This window comes from Fusarium oxysporum, chromosome 2, assembly GCF_000149955.1.
Source record: "Fusarium oxysporum f. sp. lycopersici 4287 chromosome 2, whole genome shotgun sequence".
Lineage (NCBI taxonomy): Eukaryota > Fungi > Ascomycota > Sordariomycetes > Hypocreales > Nectriaceae > Fusarium > Fusarium oxysporum.
The window spans coordinates 1,523,951-1,544,160 of NC_030987.1; the positions used below are offsets into that span (position 1 = coordinate 1,523,951).

A 20,210-nucleotide genomic window follows, 5' to 3' on the forward strand; every position below is an offset into this window, starting at 1 on the left:
GGACACAAAAGGCACCCCATAATGGACCTCCACCTAACCCACAGGCTCTCAGATCAAAGGGGCCACCACCTGCGCCGAAACCAGACATTACTGCTGTTGTTTTTGACTTTGGAAGCGGTGACCGATATCTTTTCCCCAAATTCAGTATTCTGGAATATCTACCAACTACGACTGGCCAGCAAGTTGTGGCTTCATTTCTAATTGTTCGAAAGGGAAGCACATCTGAATATGGAGGTGACCCAAAGCTAGACTACTACCAGCCTGTCACGATACGTCTTTTCACGCCATCTGGACGCCATCTGGAGAATCTTGCACGAGTGGTCGCTCCCCAAGATGAGGTCAGGCGCTATATGGACGATGTCATGGATCATATGACCCGCGCTGAATATGTTCTCCTGGCTATGAGGCTCCCGAAAGCCAGTTCGGACGGAGAGAAAGACGGCACGGCCTCGGAGGAACCCAGGACAAACGGCTCGACACCAAAGCCTGACTCGGCAATAGAGCCGAAACCCGCCGCGAAGGTTGGCGTTCTTTGGACGTCCAAAGGCAATTCTGAAACTCCACCAGTAGAAGGACGGCTGTCAAAGCCAGCTCGATATGCTGAGCAGGAGGCTGAAGCTAGATACCAGCGCTTGATCAATCAAGTTTCTGCAAAGGACAACGAAGCCTAAGCATGTTTTGAGTTTTGAAAATCTCTTTCACTATGAGTTGCACAAACTGATTCTTAGTTTGGTGCGTTTACAATGGAGTTTGGCATTTTGTTTTGGCGAAGTTAGGAGTGTTGACAGGGACATTATTCGTGGGATGGATAGGCGCTACTTGCATATAAGTTACCTAGATTATGTTGAACTAAAGAAGAGCAGAGATTTGTTGGCGGAATCCAAACCTCTTGAAACTGTCCGGCGAATTATCATTATCGGGATTTGTACTTGCTCACTGGTTATCAAGCACCATCCCGCGCCCCTTATTATCTCTGGGTCAATTACCAAGTTTCTACGTATCATTCATGGTGTATGGATGACCCTTTGGGCCCCACGATAGAGGCGTTGAAGTTCCTACCGGAAGCATATCGAGATTCTAGCATATTCTTTCCACTAGACAGAACGAGGAGACAGGATTTAAGGCTTGAGAGAAGGCGTGAAGTTAATATAGTTGAGTTGCAACTTTTTATGGTGACATGTGGCAATTTGGTTGAGGATCTGTCACGCCTTTTTCTGGGAAGTCGTTCCATTCATGTTGGTTCGAGGAGTGCAATATACTCTCCACCAGCTTGAACGTTAACCTAGGTAGGTAGTAACGAAACTCATGAGCCTGCGGAGAGGCATCACCGTCATGGGTAATTACGTTTTGGCATCGTCATGAACTGTGATTTCATGACATGACGATTGTTGTGAATGCAAGTGCAACGAGTTCGACATCCAAGACTACCAAACGAGTATGTTGCCTCTACTGAGCCTTGTATCCTCTTTTGATTATCTCGATGATGATGATATTCAAGCACGTCCCTTAGAATACAATATCAAAATCACGCAATTGACTTGTAGATGAGGCTGAATTTAGACCTTGATAGTTCCGAGACCAAAAAGGTGCATCCATAGGCAGGCTTCTCACCTGTTGCCTCAGTCAGGAGTATCAAACAGATAGATTGGACCTTACCATAGTCATAGGTCTATCGGTAGGAAGAAAAATGATACTTGGTGTTGTGATTCGCCAGCCAAGCAAATTACGCATACAATCAACCATATAGTGCACTTTACTATTTATCAAACAATGGTTCGGAGAGCTGTGACAGTAGCAGTCATCGATATACCTTGACGAACTTACGCAATAACGAGTAACCGTACGATATGGAACCCCTGCTCGGTTGATATGTTTCAGCGTCCTCAGCCATCCGTGTATGAGCAACAGGAGGCGGCCCTCTCTTGTCTCTAGACGAGTCTCGAGTTACGCCCAGCCATGCTAATGGCTATGATGGCTATGATGCTATCAAAAAGAGGGGGACAGGAAGTTTATCTAGATCACGAGGAATATCTGGTTCCTCTTTGGGTATAAGTAGGGTGCTTCTTTCCCTGTCCTGACCACTTGTTCTATCTTCTGTGCTTGATACATAGCTCGATTGTGACTACCTATATCATCCCTCGTTTACCTTGGCCATCTAATATTTGCCAGAGTGAGCCGGCAATCATGAGATTGACCGACACCATTCTCGTTGCCCTCCTGGCATCGCTGGGCTTGGCCTTAGTCCTCCCCAAGGATGATATCAAGAAGGAGGTTGTAGAACACAAGTACAATGATGCCGACCCCCATGAGAACAACTTTCACGGCTACGAAAAGATCACCAAGATCACTTCACACCGATACTATGGACCCAAGGACCACAAGCATCATCATGAAGAGAAGGAGTATGACGACGACGACGATGATGACGATGACAAGGAAGAACATGTTCACCACTCTCATAAAGTAAAGGAGAAGCACAAAAAATATGGCCATCATCATAAGAGCAAGAAGCATGATGATGATCACAAGAAGCATCACTCCCATGACTTCAAGAAGAAGCAACACGATCATGGTGAAGAAGACGAGGAGGAGGAGGAGGAGGATAAGGAACGTAAACTCATCTTCCACACAGACGAGTTTAAGAAAGCCAAGAAGAAAACCGAGGAGAAATTCCCATTCCTCAAAGATCTTGAGTCGGAGACCCCCAAGTCCTACCACAAGCACAAAGTTGAACAGAAGCATGATAAGGAGGAGAAGAAGGAAGCGAAAAAGAAATACCCTTTCCTCAAAGATGTTGTGTTGGAGACCCCCAAGCGCTACCACAAGCACAAATATGAACAGAAGCATGATAAGGAAGAGAAGAAGGAACAGACCAACTCGAAGGATGGCAAACTGTACAAGTTTATTCATCGAGGTGGAATGGACGTCAAGCGCGATGTCGACATCAACATTCATGCTCCAACCTACGAGATTCATCATGATTCCGACAAGAAGCATGATCATGGCGACGCCAAACTTGTCAAAATCTTTCGTGTAAGCTCGCAAGAGTCGACTCATGAAACGAAGTATCCCAAGTACGAGCATGATGACGAGCAGAAACACAAGAAGCCGACAAAGGAGTACCATTCCCTTCCTAAGTCTCTCTATCAGGACGGGAAATCGAAACATTCTGATGAACTCTACAAGGAAAACCAGACTCAAACTGCTAAGAAAGCCCATTCCCTTCTTAGGCCTCACCGTGAGCATATCAAGTCTAAGCACTATGATAGTCACGACAAGGGTCACTTTGGAAGTGAAAAGAAGTACCCCCAGTCAAGCAAAGGTCACAATCACACTGAAGGGCACTGCCCCAAGCCTGTTGTGGAAGCTACCAAGAGGATTCTCGACCTGATCGACCTTTTTTTCAAAAAGGATAATGGGCACCATGGCTCTCCCAAAAAACCATCCTATCAGTATAAATCATATCCTTCTCATGATTACTATGATAAGGACCACCCTAACCCTCACAATAATCGCTACCCCGATGACAAGAAACCCCATTCGAGGCCATCAAAGGACACTCACCATCATTATAAGCCCAAGAATGGATACAAGAAGTCTAATCAAGCAGAGGATAGGCAAATTGGTGAAGAGAAGAAGAAAGCACTGCAAAAAATCATTGAATCCCTCCTCGACCTTCTTCCTGTCAAGAAGGCAGCCCCTGAAGACCGTTCCAAGAAGTCTAAGCCATCCGAAGACGATCAGGACTCGTACAATGAGTCCGAGAAAGAGCACCACTCTCATGAGAGACCTTCCTACCTATACAAAGAGCATGCCGAGTACAAGCATGATGACAACAAGAAGCATATCAAGCTGAGCGAAGACCGTTCCTCTCACTATGAGCCAGGCTATAAACATCAGGAGTTGGACTCACATCATGACGAAAAGAAGAACGGCTATGATCATGACCATGAGGACTCTGAGAAGGGTCAATACTCGCATGATAAGCCTATTTCTCAGTACAAGAAGAAATTCGACTATAAGCATGATGATGAGAAGAAGCATATCCAACTGAGCAAGGATCACGTCTCGCAGCACAAGCCAACCTATCATTATAGGAAGCCGGATCATCAACATGATGACAAGGACCATGAGCAACCTAAGAGGCCCGAACCTCATCATGACGATCAAGAGGCCGAGCACCATGGGGGCTATAAGAAATCAAAGGACCACTACTCATACGACAAGCCAAGATACCAGTATAAGGAGCATTCTGAGTACAAGCACGACGATGATAGCGAGCGTGGCTCGTTGGATCAAAGAGTGAAGCTGGATCGTAAGCACATCGATCACTACAGAAAGTCTGGACATCATAAGGACCACGAAGATGAAACGAAGGCATACAAGGATCACCAGTCTCGTCGTGAGCCTCACGCCAAGAGATCGAACAAGCTTGTACCCAAGCTCAACACCACTCAAATCCTCAACCTGGAAGCCCTTAAGCCACAGGACCGAAAGCGACTCGCAATGGGCCTGCCCCTTGATGAGCAGACCAGAAAGGAATTCGGCGAGTTCAAGGACTGCACCCCCAAGCTGATTACCAAGCTCAATGCCATGTATGCTACCATCGTCGATGACCCCAAGTACGCACCTTTCATCAAGTACATCAACACAGAACGCAAGTTTTCCGACAGAAAGAGATCTGCTTCTGAGCTCACTCCAGAGATGCTCGCAAAGATCGAGGCTATGGATCCTATGATTCGTGGCATAGCTGCAGACCAACTCGATTTTGACGCGAAACTCAAAAAAGAGTTTGTGAGTGCCGGAAAGCTCTACCCCGGCCTTATCAAGAAGCTTGAGAAGGAGTATGCGCGTATTGTAAAGGACCCCAAATACAAGAAGATCCTTGAGAAGCTCAAGTCTCATGGGAAGCGATCATCCCCGCCCAAGATCCCCAATAGGATACTTAAAAAGATCGAGGCCATGGATCCAGTCCTACGACGCGTAGTGGCAGAGAAACTCGATCTTCCCGCGAAACTCACAGATGAGTTTGTAGATTGCGGAAAGCTCGACCAACATATGATTCACAAGCTCAACTGGGAGTATGCCCGCATTTACAACGATCCAAAATACAAAGAGATCCTTCAAGAGTTCAACACCAAGTCCAAGCGATCTAAGGGTCAGGACGAGAATACCCAGGACGAGCTCAAGCCCCTGACCAAAGATGAGATGAAGGAGGAGGCCAAGTTCAAGGAGGAGGCCAGGGAGGAAGTCTTGGCCAGTGAGCCGAAAAGGCTCACTCCAAATCAGCTAAGTGTGATCGGGCGTATGCCTAAAGTGCATCGCGATGCTGCAGCCAAAAAGCTTGACTTGCCTAAAGATTTGCGAAAATGGTTCGTGAAGAACAAAGTCTATAAGGGTGAAAATCTCGAGCAACTAAACCATGAGTGGATCCGAGTTCAATCAGACCCTCAATATGCAGACATTGTCAAGCAGATCAAGGCGTTGGAATTTAAGGGATTCGGTGAAGATGACCAGTTAGTCAAGGACAAAGCCAAGAAGAAAATTGAGGACGCAGCCAAGAAGAAAGCCAGGGAGAAAGCCGAGGGGATAGACAAGATACGGAAGCGATCTGTACACCAGCTTACCGAGAAGCAACTCGAAAGTCTGCTTAAGCTGGACAAATACGAGCGCCAGGCCCTCGCGAGAAAGCTTGAGCTAGACCAGTCACTCGCTTATGAGTTCGTCAACACATCTAAGCTGAACCCTGTTCTCATCGAGAAATTCAACGAGGCTGTCTCCAAGGATGCTGGTACTCCTCAGCACCAAGAACTCCTCAAGCTTGTTGGCCAGGAATCCCCCAAGCCTAAGGAGGAAGAGCTGAAGCTAGAATCTATCAAGAAGGAGGTACGCCTGGAAATCGCCAAGAGCCTGGAGTTCGACGAATTCACCAGGGAAGAGTTTTTGGAGGCCAAGGAGCTGGATAGCAGACTCTTGGACAAGGTCACGAAGTTTTGGGGGCTCAAGAGGATGAAGACCGCAGAGCAGGGAAAGAAGGACGACCTTAAGCACTCTGAGGTTGTGAACAAACTTCTCGAGTCGGCCCTGGAGAAGGAGCGCCAAGAAGGTGAAGATCCCCAGCGTAAGGACACCGATGATAAGAAGCTCACCGAGGCTGACCAGAAAATGAAGGAGAAGCTTGAAAAGACAAAAGCAAACGGATGGTGCGATGAGTTCGTTAGCGAGCTTGAGGACGCCTGGGGCACTAAGAAGAAGAAGACGGAAGATGAGAGCGGTGTGAAGGAGTAGTCAAGCAGAAGTTGTTCAGATTGAGATACAGAGATCAGTAGTTAGAGGCAAAGGTACTTACTTGATTGGTTTTGTTCGCAGGGTCTGTTTACTGGACCCAAATCAGTATTTACACACCTACCTTGGATAATGAATACATCCGTTTCGAGACCTGATTCAGTTGCATGATTGGCATTGGTATTGGCATTGGCATCGGCATCTTGGTTTCTAGGAATAGCTTCAAATCCCACGATAGAAGTCATAAAAGTCCGGGCCGACGATGCCGCCGATTCACGTGTTAATCAAGTCGATCAAGACGCCGTCATTACCTAAATGCTTAGCACATTGGATTGGATGAGGATGAAGGATGAGCGACAGGACAGGGGAAGGAGCGAATCATTACGTAGGTATGTGTACGTACCTTCCCTGTCAGCAATTCACCCACCTTACCTTACCTCACCTCACCTTACCTCACTGAGGGCCCGGAATGTCATGAAGTCGTCTAGGCACTCTCAACTTCACCTTTGCATACCATCGTTAATTGTTAGTATCAGAGTGATGCGAACGCAGTGGCCTTTGCAAAATGGGTCAGAATCTTTCGGATGAGCATCCGCAGCGGCGGTCGCATGAAGAGCTAACCCAACAACTTGTGAGCTTCTCCTATCATACGTTACCAGAGCCAATTCTGAATACCGCTAACACGATCTCATAGACGGAGAAGTTTATGAAGAAATGTTTCACCTCTCTTGAATTATACTCACTCAGAGATGTTTTCAAGAGCCTTGCGGATCAACAGGACTCTATCAAATACCTGAAAGAGGACACTATCGCCCGGTACCTGGAAATACCAGACATTCTCGGCACCTCGCCAGTTATTTTCCAAATGGTATCCTATATCGGCGCTTTTCCATTTCTTCGAGATGCACCTGTAGTCTTGGAGTTTCAGCGGATGATTATGGTGGTCGTCATCATGACTGAGCGCTACCGAACCGTATTGGCGCGGGGCTCTTCAGATAGGACCAAACTACTGTTCAAGAGCTTAGCTGTCTTTGATCGTAAAATGTCCGAAGCAGGAGCCCATCCAGACACGTCACATATCGCACCTACCGAGTCCGAAGACGATAAAGAGAAGGTCAGGTCCCGTGTGGCCGGTTTCGCGGTTGATGCAGCTGGCGACGAAGACGAAGACGGTGAGGACGACGACCTCGTATTGACAGCTTTTGAATTGCTTGACATCAAGGATGCCGTGGACCAGGGCCATGCGCCAATATTTCATGGCGCAACGATCCCAACTGACAATTTCCGAAAACTTGTCATGCTGCTTCTCCTTGCCGCTCCGCTTGATCCTCAAGAAAGCCTCTCGATGTATTCAAGCCGGGTTGTTGGGCAAGAACTCGAAGGCCTCCGTAGCGCCGCTGAAAGCATTCTTGCCTCCTTCGTTAATGCCGAAACCTCAACTGGCATCAAGTACAACCACTTCAGAACAATCATACCTGTGATTTGCCCTAATCTCTTTCGTGGATTCAATGGTCTTTTTGAGCGCTTTCTTTTCTCGCAAAATCTAGATTTCTCCAAACATCAAAATGATACCCCAGCTACTACTTCATCTCAAAAAGTAGCACAACCTCTATTGACCGACACCGGCGACATACTAAATCAGAACACATTGTCCCAGATCTCACTTTTCCTTCCTGGAACAGATCTCTTCCGGCGAGTGAGACTCCTTTACTCAGGCAATGATGCCGGCTTCTCCATGGGAAGTTTCCAGACGAAGGTTTTCAACTGGCAAGCTCCAACACTGCTCCTGGTGAGTGGAACACGGCTGGGAGATAAGCCGGAGGGTGGTCAAGAAAGCAGTTTCGCGGCATCCTTGCCTCCGAAGCGGTTCCCTCACGGTAGCAAATCGGATCGGCTCACTTTTGGTGTCTACGTTCGTGAACCCTGGAAACACACCCACCGGGAATGCTTCGGCGATTCAGAAACAACACTATTTCAACTTGAACCAATTCACGATGTCTTCCCGGCATCAACTATTAACAAGGACTATGTCACCTTCACAAAAGCACCAGCGCACCATCCCATGATGTCGTTCGGTTGCTCTCATCCACACCCATCTCAAGCTCACAGAAAGGCCGACATGTTACGCCTAGGCCCTGTATCATTATTACTTGACGACTCGTTCGAGTTTGCAGTCTTCAACCACGATTTTACATCTCGAGGAGGTGCATTTCACTCGAGTGTGGTGAGAAAGCATGATTTCCAGGACCGATTCCAGATTGAGAGTCTCGAAGTTTGGGGCTGTGGCGGTGATAAAGAAGCCCAAGCCCAAGCCGAGAAATGGGCTTGGGAGGAACGAGAAGCTGAAGCTCGCCGCAAGATCAATCTTGGAAATGGCGATATCGAGGCTGACCGGGCGTTACTTGAGATGGCGGGGTTAATTGGAGGAAACCGAAGTGGAGGGTCTATGACATGAAGCAACTCCTAGGAAATTGAGCATTACCAGACAATATATGTTCTTAGGGCCTGGATAGCACATCGGTTTAGCAACTGCCTGTCTTGAAACTTCACAATCTTCAAACTCAACAAACATAAACAATCATTAACATTTGCCTAGCTTGGGAGTAGAGCCACACTGTACTCGAAGGTACCGCCCGTTGTCTATCGTACACAATGTCCTTCTGCCATAAATCGGCATGCGAAACTTTTATACAGACCTCCATCATGACCAATTGCTCCTAATGTACATTCTTTGTTCTCAGTCGTTCCTCTTTGAGATAATTTCGCCGAGATCGCCCAGAGAACTTTTGGGATTCTTCTTCTTCTTTGCGCTCGCGTTGTCCTCGACAGCTTGTGCGGCAGTTTTGTCATCATCCTTCTTCTCTTCTTTGCTGCCTTGTGGCCATAAACCAATGCGGCTTAGAATACCTCCATTACTGGAAGCTTCGTTGCCTTCGGGTTGCAATTCTGCAGTTGCCCTGGCCTCCTCGGCCCGCTGGGCCTGGACCTGCTGTCTCTTTTTCTCGAGTCTCGCACGCATGGCCTTTTCCTCCTCATCTCGGGCCTCGAGCTCACGAATCCACTTTTGTCGCTTCTCTTCAGCATCCTTCTGCTCCTGGAGCTGGCGGAGCTCCTTGCTCTTCTCGCGGTCTTTCTGGTAATACATGCTGCCGGCCAGCATGGCGAATACGGTAAATCCCTGGGCTGCAACTCGGGCTCGGAACATGCGGTTCGCCTGTTTTGAATCGCCACGGCGGAGAGCTCGGTAGGCATTGATAAAGGCGAGAGTGGTCAGGCCCATTCCTATAGCTATTAGAAGCTGTCTCGTGCGGCAAATAGTCCGAGATGTTTTCTATACCGAGGGGGATCAATGGCTCCTCCTTGATCTTGCGGAGGACCTTTTGCATTGGTCTTTCATTCTGAAGTTCCCTGGACTATCGCATGAGCGGGGACTGTACGGTATAGCAAGCTGGAATTGAAGCATACTGGTCGCCGTCAAAGGACGAGGGCATGGGGCCCGGGAGGGAAGGGGGTGCATCAGCCATTGTGTTGTTATAAAGCCTAATCGCTGGTGCAGAAGTGAAGTTGAATTCGTGAGGAAGTGGGCTGAGGATTTACAGAGGTACCCTACCCATGATCGCATCCATATCTGTACAAGCATCATCACTTTTCTCGCTGACGGGTGGGCTCCGCTATTCAAGTACCTACGTACCTTGCCCGACGCCCAAGTCCAAGCACCATCGATCGGCCTTTCCGTGTTTGGCCTAGCCGCTGCTCCACCGAAACTTCACAGCACTGATCGCATTAATGAGCTTATTGGGATGCAATGTACCCGTAGCTTTGTCATCATCAGAAACAGAGAACAGATTTGTTATTCATTCTAGTATTGCCTTACGAACGTACTGTACCTCACTACCGAACAGAAACGACGACAGACGCGAATCCGATCCGATCTATCCCTCGACAGTCACCGTCGATCGACTCTACGACTTTCAACTTCCCCTGACACGCCTAGATTCAGCATCATGCAATATCCATGATATAGCCCACGATGTGGTTGCCGACGCCTTCCGTCGAGAGTATTACCCGGCCGCGACTGGCTGTGGCCGTAGTTTCTGCTGTGGCCGCGCTCTCGGCCGGATACTACGCATATCAGGTCCGGTCGCAAAGTTTCGAGTCTCTGCCTGGTGGTGGTCTACACAGAAGCAACGCAGTACGACGTCAACGCCGGAATCGGAGAAACGAGGATGGCTCAAGTTCCTCATCCGAGGCTCCGGGTGACGAAAACGCCAATATTGATCCAGTTCAGCCCCTTGGCGATGGAGAGACCATAGTTGATGGCGGGGACGAGTGGTGGAACGATCCCAGCGGTTTTCCTTCTAATCAACGAACTGGCCACAACATCGTCACCCTTCTCTTTCGCGTTTCAGAGGACAATGCACGCAGAAATGGATGCGTTCACAGAGGCTGCCAATGCAATTCATGTGGCATGGTTCCCATCCGCGGGGTTCGTTACCGCTGCGCAAACTGTGCCGACTTTGATCTTTGCGAAACTTGCGAAGCCCAGGGAGTTCACATCAAGACTCATATCTTTTACAAAATCCGAATCCCAGCACCGCCGTTTGGTCCGCGACAAATGCAGCAAGTTTGGTATACCGGGGACCCAGACACTTGCCGACGGACTCTGCCCCGCAGTTTGATACCCAAGCTGTCACAAGATACAGGATTCGAACGGCCAGAGTTAGAGGCTTTCTGGGAACAATGGACTTTTATGGCTAACTCGGAATGGAGAGATGACCCCGATGAGCTGTGTGTCGCAATGGATCGGAAGACGTTCGAGCGGTGCCTTGTTCCTACAGGAGGCTCCCGACATGCGGCACCAAACCTTATCCACGATCGAATGTTCTCTTTTTACGACTCTAACAACGATGACTTGATTGGCTTCACAGAATTTCTCCATGGATTATCATACAGAAAGCGAAAGGATAAACTGCGGAAGATATTCTCTGGCTATGATCTGGATGGCGATGGGTATGTTGATCGCAAAGACTTCTTGCGCATGTTCCGCGCGTATTATGTTCTATACAAGCAGATGCACAAAGATATCTTAGACGGCCTTCAGGATCAGCTACTCGCCAGCAGCGAAGCTCAACAGCTCGTCACCAGTCGTCAACCACTGAGCAGTCTGTTCGGACGCGAGGGTCGAGTCCCTCCTGGTGAAGGACAATTCCGGCACGAGGGCAAGACATATCAACGAGATGGCAGTGTGGATATTTCTGAAGGGCATGAGCACGTTGTTGCGCCAGATCGCGGGGATACAGCAGCCCGCGGCGATATTCTAACGAACTTGTTTGCCTGTGAAACTGATCATCGATTCCGGTCCAGAAGACAGTTCATTACCAGAAACGATACAGATAGCAACTGGAGAACAGTTCGCCGTTTGAGTGGGAGTGAGACCGATCGTACTTATTGGGTTACGCTATTGGAACCGGCATCCACCTTGGAGGAGCTTCCAGGCCTCATAATGGAGACTTTGAATCCTGAGATTGAGGAGCCTACAGATGATGAGGATGATGAGGTTGATGGTGACAGACCTGCAGATGGCCTGAACGGGACCCATGATGAGGAAAATGAGACTGGAGGTCCTTCACGAACGGAAAGTGAGATCAGAGCCGAGACCATTGCTAAGGATCGCAGCAGGGCCCCTAGACTGGATAAACGTAAAAGAGACATGGCACGGAATCAGCTACATGAGCGATGGAAGAGGCGGCAGTTTTATCTCGACGAGGAAGAAGGAGGCCTTGCCCCTGATGACTGGGCAGGCAGTGAAGATATTCTGATGGATCTTCGCCAGATGGATGAAGCCTCTAGTGACGACGAAGAAAACGACTCTACGACGACACCGACTAGTTCAAAGGTCAGATTTGCCAACGGAAATCTCACTGATGACGAAGACCATGATAAAACGACATCTCCTAGCAGTGCCTCTGAGCACGCCCCGCGATGGAGAATACCTCACGCCGAGCGCGATGCTGGCAAGGAGATTCTCTACCAGGTCACTCAGCAAGCATTTAATGAGTTGCTTGATACCATTTTTAAGCCGGCTGAGGATCTTGCTGTGCAAGCAGCTGAAACCAAAGAACAACGGGCAAAGTACAAGGACGTACTAGACACCATCGAGCCTAGCGATGATGATAAGTCTAAGGCTACAAGTCAGGGTGACTCCAAGGTTAGATCCGCCGCTGATAAGACCCTTGAGGAGCTCTTGTCCGAAACTGGATATACTATCGCCTTACCAGAGGGACGAAATGCCATCGAGATTGATACTACGGTTGAAATCATCCATGAGGATGGAACGGCAGAGCCCGTTTCAGGGTCAGAAACCGAGGCAACCATGCCAATTTCTGAAGACGAAGAACAGGATCCCACTCTTCCACAATTCCGGCCCAACACACTCGAAGATGTACCTACCTCTCCGGCTTACGTATTCTACCCCATTACGCAGCCTTTACCAAACACGTCCGAGGACGACGTACCCAAAGAAGAGGATGACATCGATAGCGCTCCCACATCAGACATGCTGCGACACTGGAAACGCCTAAGTCTTGCTGAGGCCCAGGCGATCAAAAGAGGAGGGTGGGGTAAACTAAGCTTTGACGAGTTTGAGACCATCTATAAGAGCCAGGAGCATCAGGGCAACAGACTCGATTATCTCGGAAGCTGGATAGACTTTTGTATACCTTAAGCACGGCATTGAAACCGCTTTCGAACGCGTCCTGCCAGGGCTCCACAGTAAATGTGTGCCCGGGTTGGTGTTCATCCTTTTACATTCGGGGTAGTTTGGGGAGATTCTGCATAGCATCTGAAAGCTTTTATGTGACATAGCGAAAGGAAGGGAATTGGCACATATCTAGCGTAGGACAGTGTGCGTATGATAGCGAGTAGGCATGATATTTGCTTCCACTATGCCTAATGTTGCATGACTGCTCGTTTGCAGCAGATACAATATCATTTTTAAAATCACACAACAAAATAACACGCACAATAGATCAAGCATAATTATTAGCAATCGAGTTCGTATTAAATCAACGCTGAAGTACTACTCGTATATGTTTGCTCAACTCGAGCCCCCTATTCCACCCCCCATGACCAGCATGCACCCATCGATCGATCATCTCTCACAGCCCCTTCTCAAACCTGCTGCTGAGTAGAATCAACACCGTCGAAGCCAAGCAGGGCGTTCCATGTGTCAGCGGTGCTTTGATCCCGTGTTCCCAAAGCCTCAATCTGAGCCTGAGCATCCTCACAAGCAGCCACAGCATCGGCACTAGCGTCACACACGTTGGTGAGCTGATCACAGATACGGTTGGTAATGATGTTGGGGTTGAGAGCCTCCTGCTGGCCTTCAGCGATGAGAGGATCCTGGGGAATGAAGGTGAACTCGTCAGCTGGGCGACCATTGAGGCCACCAACGCGAGCCATTGTAGGCTGGCAGACACCGAAGTCGAGAGCGCCAGCATTACCGCCAGCATTACCGCCAGCGTTTCCACCGTTACCGGCACCATTTCCAGCATTGTTGTCATCTGCAGCATCATCCTGACCATCCTGAGCATTGTCGTTGTTGCCATTGTTTCCGCCCTGGTTGTTCTGGGTTTCCATTTCCGTTGTTACCGTTGCCGTTGCCGTTGCCGTTGCCGTTACCGTTGTTGTTGTTTCCATTATTACCGTTGTTAGCATTGCCATTGTTTCCGCCCTGGTTGTTCTGGTTTCCATTTCCGTTGTTACCGTTGTTAGCATTGCCATTGTTGTTGTTGTTGTTGTTGTTACCATTGTTTCCGTTATTGTTGTTATTGCCGTTGTTGTTGTTGTTATCATCCTCTTCGCAATCCTCATCGTCATTTGCGTTGTTTCCATCCTGGGCGTTATCCGAGCCATTATTGCCCTGCTGGCCATCAGCGGGAGCAGTGCCATTGTTGGCAGCTCCTCCATTACCAGCACCAGCACCAGCACCAGCATCCGCACCGGCGCCGGCATCAGCACCGTTACCAGCACCAGCACCAGCACCAGCACCGGTGCCGTCATCTTGGCCATCGTCTTGACCGGCACCACCAGCGGCAGCGCCGTCTTGGCCGCCAAGCTGGACTTGGTCTCCATTAGCACCAACGGCTGTGAAGGTGCTGAATCCCTGAGCGATCATCACCTCAGCCTGTGATAGGCCAGCAGCATCGAAAGGAGTTGTGACCGAGGTTGCCGAGTTGGCATTCTCAGTGGCTGCACCGTCAACAGCAGGGTCAACGAGAGGGACAATGCCGCGAAGGGCAGCAGTGGCTGGTAGGCTGGGGTCAGCGCAGACGAAAGGTCTGTCAACAGCTGAAGGGTTGAAGTTGGTCTCAGCTGCAACAAGACCAATAGCTGCGTCGAGAACTTGCTGATCAGTTCCCAACTCGGTGATCATCTGATCGGCGATAGTGAGCTGGAAGATATTAGTTGATGTGATTTCAAGACAACCCAATACATCATACCTTGTCACAAGGGCTAGCAGCTGCGAGCAGAGCGCCAGGGATGCTGCCAGCAATAGTAGCAGCGACACCAGGGTCACCGAATCCAGCATCACCAAGTGCCTGGACAGCAGCAACAGGCTCCTGCTCTTGACCGAATCGGGCCTCGGCGTAGGCCAGGAGAGCGGCAAGGATGATAGACTTTGAGAAAGCCATGATGAATGTTGTATCGATTAAGTGATAGTGACGAGTTGGAAGGTTTACAAAGAGTATCAAAGCAACCAACCAGCGGTGCAAAAAGAAGGTATTAAACTTGAAGGAGTGGTCGAAGCGAATGCGTTCACAGAACAGCAGAAAGAAGCAAAGGAGAAGGGAAGGAGAAGCAGATGCTGAGAAGAGGCTTGTGTGAGTGATGATGATGATCGAAGGGAAACTCTAACTCTGGATGACAGATCGTCTCACTTATATAGATGTTTCTCTCAACATTATCGAGTAGTTAAATTTGAATAAGCTTGAATCAATGCAACTTGGCAATCAGCCTGAACCTCGTTACGGCGATCATACATGACCTGCTACGATATTGTTTGACGAAACCATATCAGTAAGCGCCGTTTCCAACTTGAGGTTCTCCCCAGGGTTGACAAGACTCCTGGGATGGGGTTGGCGTCTCGTTGTTTAGTGTTGCTGTCGAAGAATAGAGCCTAGACTATAGGAGCTTAACTGGATGGCCTATAGTTTCCAAGCGTCTTAGCCATGGCCAAGTGACAGGCATGTGTCGCGAAAAGCCTCCTCCGCGATTCCGAGGCATCGCAGGTCTCGGATACGGAAATCCCGAGTCCTTTGCCGCATCAGATGGTATCTCTCAGGTAGTAAATAGTTGAATGGGCGGCTGCCATCGAAATTGGTTCAAGACTGAAATAGAGCCTCGAAAAGTGATCCATTGATAATTGGTAGAATCGTTGAATTGTGTTGGTGTTGATAAACTCTCAACGCACAAAAATCCTGCCCACAAGGGACTAGAGAATACCGCAACTCAGTTGTCTGGTCAAGCTGTCAAGCTAACTTTTTTTTCGGCCATCCAACACAATTCCAGTTGGAAATTGCCTAGTCGATACCATCGTCATGCACAGACTGCGACCGGCACAGATGGTTGCCGTGATTTTGGGGTTTCGGTTGAGGCTCGCTTGAGCATCCTTGTAAATAGTTCAGCCAAATGTGTTGTAGATGTGAAACACTGCCGAAACTACCCACGCCGTTCAAATTTGGTCACCAGAAACAACACGTGCAAGACCCCCAGAAATGTCTGTGCAAAGCGCCGCCAGACTGGGACGGTGTTTGTGTTCATCGTGAGCTTTGGTCATTGCCTTTGAAGCTTAGTTGCCCCATATATCATAGAAAACTGGCAACGCAAGCCCAACTAGCCTACGTTGAAGGACCAGCATGATATGAAATCATTACACAAGCGTCGGTTTATTCTCTTCTGGCCATATCAAGAATTCCTCGATAGACCATGGACTGCCACTGCCACTGAGAGTTGTTGATGGTGTTTCTGTAGTTGCATACCCTGAGCCAACCACAGGTTCATCCCAAGAAGCAAAGTCAAAGTCTTCTTGGCCCAGAGTTTCGAAGTCCAGTTTATCAATCCAACTTGTTTCTCCATTTTCCAACAAGCTCTGGACGCCTTGACCTTGTCTTTGTTTTCTCAGATACTCTGTTGGTGTCACACCAACACATTTCTTAAACACTCGATGAAAGTGCCACTTAGACAACCCAGTCAGCCTCGCCATCTGACTGAGGCTCAGCCTGGCTTCTGCGTCGCCCTGTTTCTCTGTCTGCTGTTGCACAAACGCCCGGATCTTTCGCACAGCTGTTTCTTCTGGCATGAACCCTGCTACTTCGGGCTTACAGCGTTTGCAAGGGCGGAAACCAGCTTTCTGGGCATCGTAGCCATTGGTGAAGAATGAGACGTTTGCTCGGCGGGGAAGACGGGCCTTGCATATTGGTCGGCAGAATATCTTGGTAGTGCGAACTGCATAGACGAAGAAACCATCCGCATGGGTGTTGCGCGAAGTGACGGCATCCCATCGAGATATTTCGTCTTCGAAGAGTGTTACAAAGTTCAAGGTCTGTTTAAAACCAAGAGTTGATGGATCCATTGAGAAGTTTGCTAAATGCATAGAAAAGTTGATGAACAAGTTGAAGTTGAATTAATGATGGTGATCTAGGGTGACAGAGGAAGTAACGGAATGGCGATTAGTGGGGCATTGCTATCAATATGACCAATGAACTAATTAGAAAGCATGTCAGATATAGACGGTATAGAGCTTCGAATAAGGTGGTCGCAGGGATGACTGGTATCGTTCTATACGTTTTTGACACTTTGCTAAACCGTTATGTCAAAGTTACTGAATTAAATCTACTGATGTAGATCGATTTGCCTTACCATTGGGTTGTATCACTCTTACTTTTGTTATATGTAAATATTGTATGGAAATAGAACTTCTAAGTCTAGAAGAAACACAGAATACTAGACAACAGAACTTATGATGACTTTTTTGTACACCGAGCCCTTGACCTAAGTTTGGCATAACTACCTCGAATCGAGACTGTTACCTCAGCCCTCATCCCTGTGATGATGAATGCAAGCTGATGTCTACGTCTCGCGCATGGAACAAGAAGGTCAGGGTTGAGCTCGACCTTCAAAGAACGACATGACAACTTGTCTCGAGTTGAAAAAGCATTAATTCTAAAGTCAGTTTGTGATTAGTATAACAATGGTGGTTTTATAAAAGCAAAATGATATATTAATGTATTAATCATAGAGGATGATCACTGGTGTTAGACAGCAATGCCATCTTCGGCTTGGGAGATGAAACTCAGTAGATGTGGCAACAGATACAGTGGAGTAATGCTCTAATAGATGCTTGACTTGTATCAATAGTGAAGAAACTCAGCTTTGCGAACGACGTGACAACTCGACATAATGATCAAGACACTGGTTCACGAAATAGCTTGTCGCTTATTCAACAGGCAATCGATTCGATCTCGTCCATCGGCAACTCGAACTCTGCACACGAAAACCCTCATTGCTCAATGGTATCAGGAATCACGTAACTCTAGAGAGCAATGAATACCGGCAAGGGATAAAAACGCGAAAACGAAGGAGAACAAAGCACGAACGGACCTAATAAAAGATAGGTCATTTCAGAGAGCATCGACCGCCTCTGTAACCCTACAGATGAGAAATGTGACGCTGCTGACGTTTACGCTGAGAATAATGAGTTGATGGAATCAGTCACAGATAATGTATAGACAATGTCAAAGAGTGCTCGGGATAGAAAGAATCACAAGTTACAAGAAAACGTGGAGAAAGGGCGCGGTCGATAAATTCGATCCTTCAACCAGAATGCGCTGTTTATCTACTCTCGAAGTAAGTCAACTATGGCCTCAGTCAAGCTCACTCACTTTTGCTGATTCAATAGAAACTGAAAGTTGTTTGGTTATTGGCGCCATGCTATACCAGGAGATAGCCCATGGAGAAGCAGATATCAGAATCTGGAGAGTTGGTCCATTATTCATAAGAGGAAACGGGCGACGGTCTCAAGAGGCGACGTGAGCAACACTGTATCATCGGGCAAAGGGCATTTGGCTGACTATAAAATGTCAGTGACTTACTTGCCGAACAGAAAGTAGAACCAGCATATGTCAGTGGCTTCTCTTATTCAGAGAGAAATTATTGCAGGTGGACAAAGTTCGCCCACCAAGTTTGCGAGTTTTCAAGCTCGTGAGACAAGGCAAGCTACAAGAGCTTTTGCAACTGCTCCAGGGCGGTCAGGCTCTCTACGAGATCACGACCAACGTGGTGTATCATTGTTGTCAGTAAGTATGGATATGTCAATTGACCACTGTGTCCTGAGACTCGTTAATGATCTTAGCATCCCAAGGATCAGCCAGAGATGTGTAAGTTTTTGTTGGATGAGGGGCTCGACGTCGATCATGTGGCATTTTAAGACGACTGTCGTGCCTTGTAAGTCGACATGTCGTGAACTGGCATTGGCATTAAGTTGCTTCCGGATTGCAAGTGCAATCCAGGACTGTAATACCAGAGAGCGAGCTCCAGCGGCTCAACACTCGCAGACTGATGCTAACAGCCGGGGCTAATCCAACATACAACGACAACGACAGAATAGAGAGTTTCCTTGGCGGGCTCAAAGAGTTCACGAACCAATTAGTGCGTTTACTGGGACCAGTTCTGTGGTTTATATGCTTGCTCGCTCCCAAGATACCTTCAATTTGGTCTGGAATGGGAACCTGTATAACTGCGATCATGACATAGCTCATCTTATTAACAGGCGTATGCCAATCCATGACCGTTTTCATAATTATCATGGCTTTAAAAGGCCATGGAAAGGAAAAGAAGACGAATGCCCATACTGAGATGACAAACGCTGACCACCTGCAGAGTATAGGAGACGATAGAGTTATACTGACTCGAACATCACACGCTGATGTATTTCAGACGTCGCACTTTCAGCAGATGAAGGTGGTGAAGAAGGGGCGTTGTTATGATCACCAGCAAACGACATATCTTCATTCTTTGCGCCATCTCAACTCTTACCTAGGATAGACATTTCAAGACGTGCATAACTTAGAAGGAAGATATTGAGCATCCGAGTTCTCCAACTAAGACCATAAAATTAGGCAAAGACTGCTTGACTGCAGTAAACTAGTAGGAGTTCAGGTTATTCTTTGCCTCAAGGGAAACTTCTACCTCATTCTTAGCACGGCTACCTGAGTTGAAGGGGTGGAGGTTTGTGAGGTAACTGTCATGGCACGCAAAGATAAAAACTATAAATTCAGCAAATAGCAATTATCGGCGTATTTTTGCAATGTCCAATTGCAAGTTTGATCAAAAGTAGTCAGCGGATGGATTGCGGAGTGAACGACTCCGACGCCGAATCTCACATCGACTTTTATAGAAACATGTCACGACCAACAAGTGATCTGTAGCTTAATTTGGGAGGCTAGATATGCGCATGTGGAGTACTACTCCGCAAGATTGCAGCTTTATGTCCAAGTCGTTCGAGTTGTAGTCGGTAGATGAAACATAGATCAGATCACGGGGTTTTACTGTCACAGAGCAGTTATTAGACGTAATCACTGGGTTATGAAAAGACAGGTTGTAGAGCATGTATCAGCTATATCTCAACCACGGGTAAACAAAGCTGGAAGAACCTTGGTGATTGCGACAGCAGTGCTTCAGGGAGCAGGAAAACCTCCGACCTGTAAAGAGGGTATCAAAAATAACGAGTTTAGGTGCCTACCAAGTTATACTAAAATTACCCAAGTCTTAATAAATTTACTCAAATCTTTTGTCACTTAGAATATAGATTCTAAGTTTTCTTGACTCCCCTAAGGAGGGGCATGCAAGATAACTTGAAACAATAC

At 47.9% G+C, this 20,210-nt stretch overlaps 9 protein-coding genes across 12 annotated transcripts in view; 5 read left to right on the forward strand and 4 right to left on the reverse strand.

The window, feature by feature from the left end:
* The window catches only part of FOXG_19181 (uncharacterized protein), a gene marked incomplete at its 3' end in the record, with an annotated part of 2,374 nt that extends 1,703 nt beyond the window's left edge, over window positions 1-671 (forward strand). The window contains exon 3 of the mRNA XM_018399382.1: window positions 12-671. Coding sequence (XP_018241754.1) covers window positions 12-671 — 660 coding nt within the window. The remainder of the gene's footprint in view (window positions 1-11) is intronic.
* A 1,235-nt stretch (window positions 672-1,906) lies between these two features.
* Window positions 1,907-6,453, forward strand: FOXG_06102 (uncharacterized protein). Of its 2 annotated transcripts, XM_018384623.1 has the most exons (2): window positions 1,907-6,106; window positions 6,172-6,453. In XM_018384623.1, the coding sequence occupies exons 1-2, from the start codon at window positions 2,185-2,187 to the stop codon at window positions 6,180-6,182; spliced, it is 3,933 nt and encodes a 1,310-aa protein (XP_018241756.1). In that variant the 5' UTR covers window positions 1,907-2,184; the 3' UTR covers window positions 6,183-6,453. The 2 variants fall into 2 exon arrangements, with proteins under 2 accessions (XP_018241756.1, XP_018241755.1); XM_018384622.1 differs by having other exon boundaries at window positions 1,907-6,453.
* Window positions 6,454-6,682: 229 nt separating this feature from the next.
* FOXG_06103 (uncharacterized protein) lies at window positions 6,683-9,037 on the forward strand. Its single transcript, XM_018384624.1, has 2 exons — window positions 6,683-6,916; window positions 6,980-9,037. Exons 1-2 carry the CDS (start codon window positions 6,851-6,853, stop codon window positions 8,738-8,740), a joined length of 1,827 nt encoding a protein of 608 aa, XP_018241757.1. The 5' UTR covers window positions 6,683-6,850; the 3' UTR covers window positions 8,741-9,037.
* On the reverse strand, window positions 6,990-9,953 carry FOXG_06104 (altered inheritance-mitochondria protein 31, mitochondrial). 3 transcript variants are annotated; one of them, XM_018384625.1, is made up of 3 exons: window positions 9,751-9,953; window positions 9,623-9,693; window positions 6,990-9,567 (listed from the first exon to the last, which is right to left on the reverse strand). In XM_018384625.1, the coding sequence occupies exons 1-3, from the start codon at window positions 9,807-9,809 to the stop codon at window positions 9,023-9,025; spliced, it is 675 nt and encodes a 224-aa protein (XP_018241758.1). In that variant the 5' UTR covers window positions 9,810-9,953; the 3' UTR covers window positions 6,990-9,022. The 3 variants fall into 3 exon arrangements, with proteins under 3 accessions (XP_018241758.1, XP_018241760.1, XP_018241759.1); XM_018384627.1 differs by having other exon boundaries at window positions 6,990-9,693; XM_018384626.1 differs by having other exon boundaries at window positions 9,623-9,953.
* FOXG_06105 (uncharacterized protein) lies at window positions 9,101-13,473 on the forward strand. Its single transcript, XM_018384628.1, has one exon. The coding sequence runs from the start codon at window positions 10,316-10,318 to the stop codon at window positions 13,007-13,009; it is 2,694 nt and encodes an 897-aa protein (XP_018241761.1). The 5' UTR covers window positions 9,101-10,315; the 3' UTR covers window positions 13,010-13,473.
* On the reverse strand, window positions 13,456-13,746 carry FOXG_19182 (uncharacterized protein; the record flags this gene model as incomplete). Its single annotated transcript, XM_018399383.1, has 1 exon — window positions 13,456-13,746. One exon carries the CDS (start codon window positions 13,744-13,746, stop codon window positions 13,456-13,458), a length of 291 nt encoding a protein of 96 aa, XP_018241762.1.
* Window positions 13,747-13,855: 109 nt separating this feature from the next.
* Window positions 13,856-14,978, reverse strand: FOXG_06106 (uncharacterized protein; the record flags this gene model as incomplete). The annotated part of the gene is made up of 2 exons (XM_018384629.1): window positions 13,856-14,737; window positions 14,787-14,978. 2 exons carry the CDS (start codon window positions 14,976-14,978, stop codon window positions 13,856-13,858), a joined length of 1,074 nt encoding a protein of 357 aa, XP_018241763.1.
* Window positions 14,979-16,216: 1,238 nt separating this feature from the next.
* FOXG_06107 (AraC family transcriptional regulator) lies at window positions 16,217-16,918 on the reverse strand (the record flags this gene model as incomplete). The annotated part of the gene is made up of 1 exon (XM_018384630.1): window positions 16,217-16,918. One exon carries the CDS (start codon window positions 16,916-16,918, stop codon window positions 16,217-16,219), a length of 702 nt encoding a protein of 233 aa, XP_018241764.1.
* Window positions 16,919-18,066: 1,148 nt separating this feature from the next.
* Window positions 18,067-19,557, forward strand: FOXG_06108 (uncharacterized protein; the record flags this gene model as incomplete). Its single annotated transcript, XM_018384631.1, has 4 exons — window positions 18,067-18,192; window positions 18,456-18,641; window positions 18,698-18,722; window positions 19,493-19,557. 4 exons carry the CDS (start codon window positions 18,067-18,069, stop codon window positions 19,555-19,557), a joined length of 402 nt encoding a protein of 133 aa, XP_018241765.1.
* Window positions 19,558-20,210: the final 653 nt, after the last annotated feature.